This window comes from Amblyomma mixtum, chromosome 3 (assembly GCF_055824585.1).
Source record: "Amblyomma mixtum isolate Tamu chromosome 3, ASM5582458v1, whole genome shotgun sequence".
In the NCBI taxonomy this organism is placed as follows: domain Eukaryota; kingdom Metazoa; phylum Arthropoda; class Arachnida; order Ixodida; family Ixodidae; genus Amblyomma; species Amblyomma mixtum.
The window spans coordinates 352,479,808-352,485,712 of NC_143014.1; the positions used below are offsets into that span (position 1 = coordinate 352,479,808).

Consider the following 5,905-nt stretch of genomic DNA (forward strand, 5'->3'; position numbering starts at 1 on the left):
GATCGGCCTGTCTAGGTGGGTGTTCGGTTTCCCCAGGTATGGTTTCGCGTATGCCGCAGGCAAGGTCGTGCCGTAGCATTTCTCTTTGGCCTTATCTAGCAGTTCCTCTTCCGTACCCTCGAAGGTGTGGATGAGTCTGCGGATAGCTTTCCCGCTTTCGACCCTGGTTTGGGTAGGGTCGAGGAGGGTCTTGAGTATACGCCACGTTTTGGCCGTGCTGAGGGTGCTGTCCAGCGAGCTACTGAACTGCTGCCAGCTCTGCCGGGCCAGTTCGGTCGCATACTCCTCCGCTATCTTGGTGACTTCTGCGATCTTGAGCTTGAGCTTCCTGTTAAAGCGCTGCTTCTTCCAGCGCTTGGTGAGTCCAAAACGTGCCTCCCATAGCCTGAGGAGCCGAGGGACCACCTCTGGTGTTTGCTCGGTGCGATCCACTTCCTGAGTGTACCGCTTCTGGATGTCTTTAAGTTGTTGACACCAATCATCTATGGAAGTAATCCCCTCTTCCAGGTCCGCGCAAGCCTTGCGGAAAGCCGGCCAGTTGGTGATCTTGGCCGTGCCGAGTTTGCGCTTGATGTTGGTGGCTGCTATCGTGGTCTTCGGGATATAGTGGTCACTGCCTAAATTCTCCAGCAGATTCTACCACGTTGCGTGCTTCACTCCCTTGACAAACGTTAAGTCCGGACACGTATCCGGGCAGATCGAAGTGCCAAGGCGCGTGGGTTGAAGTTCGTCTGTTAAGAGGGTACATTGGATCGTTTCCGCCGCGTCCTCGACCTGTATACCTTTCTGATGATTAGTGGGGTATCCCCATTGCTGCCCGCGAGCGTTGAAATCGCCTACAATGAGCAACGAGTTGCTTTTCGTAAGTTTGCTGGCCCCTAGAAAGAGTATGAAAATTCGCGTCTCGCTGGCGAGGCGGGCTATAGAGGTTTACAAGAAAGACACTCTTTTCCTTACGCTTCTTTTTGGGAATAATTTCCGTCACTAAGTGTTCAATTTTGGGGTTGGGAATTTGGTCATGGGCTATGGCTACCAACCTTTTGCTGACCAGGGTTACCGTGCATCCGCTATCGTAGCACGTATATCCCCTGAGTGACGGTGCCGTTTTAGTTTCCTGTAAAGCTATTATATCGAGTGTGGAGTCTTGCGTATGTAAAAACTGCATTAGGAGTCCCTGGTTTTGGCGGTACCCCCTGCAGTTCCATTGCCAGATTTCTAGTGGAGTTTGTTTAGCCATGGTTTTGCGCATTGTTCTGATTGGAGCCTTCAGTGCCGAAACGGCGCTCGTGTATGAGCCTGTCCCGGGCTTCGTTTGTTATTCGTTGCGTATTTTGACTTTTGACGTGGTTGCGGAAACTTTGGTCCTGCAACGCAACTTTTTGCTGTAGTAATGTGACGTTCTGTTCTGACAGGTTGAGTTGGACCTGCATGGCATCTAATCTTGCATGAGTTTGGTGAAACTGTCCTTCTGTGCGAATCATGAAATCCTCGATGCGCTGCATGAAAGCTCTTAATTCTTCGGGGCTCACTTCTATACTCCGTTTCATACATAGCTGTCAACGCAGCCAAGGCTACGGCGCCTGTTCGCGCTCCTCGTCCGCATCGTAATGTAATGCGTCGAAAGTGACAAGAGTAATGAACTCAAAATTAAAGTTATTTTTGGTTAATATTGCAGCATAATAATAATGGTGTTTTATTTTGCAAAAAGATTGCTTTTTCTTTAATGTTCTTCAAAACAGAGTGCCTTAGTTTTCTGGTTTTTTTTCGGCTCCTCCTGTATCAGGTTTTCGCAGCTAGGCCGGCCGGTGATGTCTTCCGCGTTCGTCCTTCGGTTTCCGAGTATGGAGAAAATGGCACCGCTATCGCCTACTCGCTTGTTTTCTTCGCCCACTGCGGCTTCAAAAACATCTCCTGCTCGCCTGTTCTCCAAGCTGAAGTCTCCGAAATTTTCGAAAGACTCCAAGCAGGTTATTGTCAACGTTTACTCTAGCGTAAGGAAGCACTTCCCGGAGAAGACTGTGAGCGAAGTTCTCGAAACTGTGGGCGAGATGACCGGGGTGAGCCCTCGGACAGTTGCGAGGTTCAAGAAGGAAGGTCTCGCTACTGGAATAAGATCACCGCAAAAACGACCTAGCCAGGTGACCATATCTAGCTTTCGCAGTGTTAAATATGACAGCTTTGCAGTCAACGCCATCCGACTCAAGTTACATCGTATGTATGCCGAACGCGAAATACCTACTTTGGACAGAATCCTGGATGAAGTGAACGAAGATGCCGATTTGCCGGACATGAGTAAGGCTACCTTGTGGAGGCTACTAAAAGATATCGGTTTTAAGTTCGAAAAACGAAAGCGAAGTCTTGCACTCATCGAGCGATCTGACATCGTAGCCTGGCGGCGCCGGTATCTCAGAGCTATCAAAGCATTCCGGAGCCAAGGGAGGTAAGTGTTTCGTTTTAATGGTCGTTAATACAGCGATTTGTCCTTTCTTTTGCCGCACCTTAATTACATCTGTTTCCGTCATGTACTATTTTTATGAATTCAGGAATACCGTTTCTAAAACAAAATCAAATGCGAATCAGTGATGACACGGAATAGCAGATGGTGCTTTGATACTGCAAATAAGAATGAATTTCTCGCTTTTTGTGTCCTTTTGCGGTCCTTGCAACTTGGTGCCGATTATTCAAAAAACATTAAAATTATAATTTTTGTTTTGAATAGGCACTTTCAATTCGCATGCTGAATTTAAGAATACTCTATTGGAGATTCAAAATCTTCTAATATTTGAACACGTGATCTTCTTTCTTTCCATGGCGAATATTTTGATAACAATGACTCAAGCAAGATTTTTATCTGCGGCTTCCGTGCAGGTGCATCATATACCTCGATGAGACTTGGGTAAACGCTGGCCATACCAAGCAACATGTGTTGAAGGACAGCACAGTCAAGTCCACGCAAGATGCTTTTCTTAGGGGCCTAACAACAGGTCTGCCAGCGCCATCAGGGAAAGGAGGCCGCCTGATCCTCGTTCATGCAGGAAGCAGCCACACAGGCTTTGTGAGCGGTGCTGCCGACTTCTTCAGAGCGAAGAAGGGCGCATCAGCGGATTACCACACCGAGATGGACGGCAAGTACTTCGAGGAGTGGTTTTCGAGCAAGCTTCTGCCGAATATACCCGACAGCAGCATTATTGTTATGGATAATGCCCCCTACCATAGCGTCGCCCTCGAAAAGCCACCAACGACATCAACTCGGAAGATTGAAATCCAGGCATGGTTCACAAGGAAGGGCATATCATGGTCAGCAGACATGGTGCGAGCTGAGCTACTGGATTTGTGCAAACGAGTAACGAACGGACACACTGTGTATGCAATTGACACACTTGCTGCGAAACATGGCCACGAAGTGTTGAGACTGCCTCCTTACCATTGTGAATTCAATCCAATTGAGCAGGTGTGGAGCATGGTGAAAGGCTTTGTAGCAAAAAAAAAAAACAAAGCTTTCACCTTGGCTGAAGTTGAGAAGCTGCTCCCTCAGGCTTTGGAACATGTATCAAAGGAAGACTGGAAAAAGTTCTGTGCCCATGCTGAGCGCATTGAGGACGAAGCCTGGGAAAGGGATATAATTTTCGACGAAGAAATCGAGCCAGTAGTTTTCACTATTGGTAGCTCGAGCAGCTCATCAGAAGAATCCAGCTCTGAACTGAGTGACATTGAGGAGCTAGAGCATTAAGGTGCCACTACGGTGCGTTAAAGAACACCTGCCCAGGGTCCGCACATTTTTTAAAAACAAGCCCACTGCATAGATGAGACATCGAAGATAACCTCCGCAAAATATGAAAGCTATGCGCGCCCCGAAAAGCTGTAAAAATTCAAACCAAACCCCGCTAGTTCTTTCCTTCCACAAAAAAAAAAAAATCCACGCCCTCTACACTGGCTCTTTTGGCGTCATGCAGGTCTCTTTCGCTAAAGGCATTGCATTGGTGCATCATTCTGACTGACGGGAGAAGGTTGGGCGTAGCCGGGGGGTCGCGTCGTTTGCGCAACGTTTTCCGCAGCGCCTTCTGCTTTGCTTTGGCACATGCCTACAAATCCACATGAAGGAAAAAACAAAACAACTGAGGGGAAGCGCCCGGCGACAGCCTTGAACCCTAGTCATAAAAAGTTGGGTTTAGTTTGGTTTATTGGGGTTTAACGTCCCGAAGCAACACAAGCTATGAGGGACGCCGTAGTGGAGGGCTCCGGAAATTTCGACCACCTGGGGTTCTTTAGCGTGCATTGACATCGCACAGCACACGGGCCTCTTTTCGCCTTCATCCAAATTCGGCCGCCGCAGCCGGGATCGAGCCCGCGTCTTTCGGGTCAGCAGCCGAGCGCCGTAACCACTGAGCCACCGCGGCGGGGTACATAAAATTTAAAAATAGTAAAACAGAGAGTAATAAATAGTAGTTAATAGCAATAAATAGTAGTAAATAGTAGTAAATAGTAAAACTGAGCAGCTCCTTGAGCCGCGGCTGAAGCCAGGCGTACGGGTTCATTTGTTGGGCCAAACCTTCCAGCCGTTCACGCACGGCAGGGGCCATTTCAGTGCGAGGACGATCGCGAACTTTCGAATCCCAATGACAAACAAGAGTCCGTTGACAACTTCGTGCCACAGCGCGGGAAAGACAGGACACAGTGACAGACATGGCCGGCGCTGGTCTTCCATTGAACATTTATTTCGTAGATCGAGGAGCGGAACCAGAGAGCCCGACAAAGGGCTAGGCTGCACAGGGTGCTAGAAGCAGCAAAATATAGCTAAAGAAACAAAAACATCAAAAGCGGCAGGAGAAACCACGCACGAGTTTTACTTCTCAAAGGCCTGCCGCAAAAAAGAAAAAAAACGTCGCCAAGGACAAGCGGCCTCAGACGACACGGAAGACACGGAGTGAGGAAAAACATGTGAGCACAGCGGAGCAAGGCAGCAAAATGCACGCGCACCAAGCATTGCTCAATGACGATGGAAAAGCGAGGTACGAATACAGGCCCGTAATAGGGGTCGTGTAGTTTTGTTGCACACCCAACCAGGAAGTGCAGGGAAAGGAGTGGAGCAGGTGAAAAAAAAAGCTTCAAACAGAAAAAAAAACAGCAACTGGGGAGAGGACCGGGTAGCAAAAACCAAGAAAATAATTCTATTCAAGGCGGTGCCATGACGTAGACATGTGACGCATCTCCACCGGACACCACGCCTCGGGCTTACATCGGAGGAGGAAGGGTGATTTTTCCTTGCGGAGCCTACTCGACGAGGCGTGAGAGGAAAATCTCGAGGAGGAAACGGAAGGAGAGGCGGATGGCGAAGTTGTTGATTGCGATGGCTGCAACTACGCTTTCGGCCAGAGGGTAGGCAGTTGCCCTTGTAAAAGTGCCTCTGTCAAGCAACTCAGGAGATATTTTATGTCAGATAATTGTTTTATCCTTTCTTTCTCTGAACTTTATGACCTTCTCACTGTGCAACATTTTTGATTTCTAGGTCATTTCTTGTGTAATATTATTACTCATGTCACATGAGTTACATAATGTGTTATGGCTGTTTTCATTTGGATGTGCAAGTTGTCATAATTATTTTGTGATTGTTTGGACTGGGTATTACTGTGAAAGCACTGCTCCAGACGTATGAACCCTGAGAAAAAAAACTGTGTGGCAAAAAGAGATAAAGGAGGAGGTTAAGGAAAAGAGAGGTTCTCTTTTGCACGTCCTGCTTGATTTAACTACGTTAACCCCTACCAGTTTTTTCCCATGGACTCCAAATAGTGCAACTTTGCAATGTCGTCTCTATATTTTGGGCTATTAATGATGTGCGCCTGTATACTACCACTTTTTCAGTGTAGTCTATATGAAGTTCAATGACGCTGAACTGCAGTGTGGTTGC

General features: G+C 47.8%; 1 protein-coding gene across 1 annotated transcript; it reads left to right on the forward strand.

Moving 5' to 3' along the window:
* The first annotated feature begins 1,622 nt into the window (after nt 1-1,622).
* On the forward strand, nt 1,623-3,730 carry LOC149356386 (uncharacterized). The gene is made up of 2 exons (XM_089576331.1): nt 1,623-2,440; nt 2,869-3,730. Exons 1-2 carry the CDS (start codon nt 1,809-1,811, stop codon nt 3,728-3,730), a joined length of 1,494 nt encoding a protein of 497 aa, XP_089432457.1. The 5' UTR covers nt 1,623-1,808.
* The last annotated feature ends 2,175 nt before the right edge of the window (nt 3,731-5,905 follow it).

What these genes read in the sequence shown, in the direction of transcription:
- LOC149356386 (XM_089576331.1), top strand. Translation starts at nt 1,809, where the DNA reads ATGTCTTCCGCGTTCGTCCTTCGGTTTCCGAGTATGGAGAAAATGGCA. An exon ending in GCATTCCGGAGCCAAGGGAG is followed by an intron (nt 2,441 to 2,868) that starts GTAAGTGTTTCG and finishes GCTTCCGTGCAG; the next exon opens with GTGCATCATATACCTCGATG.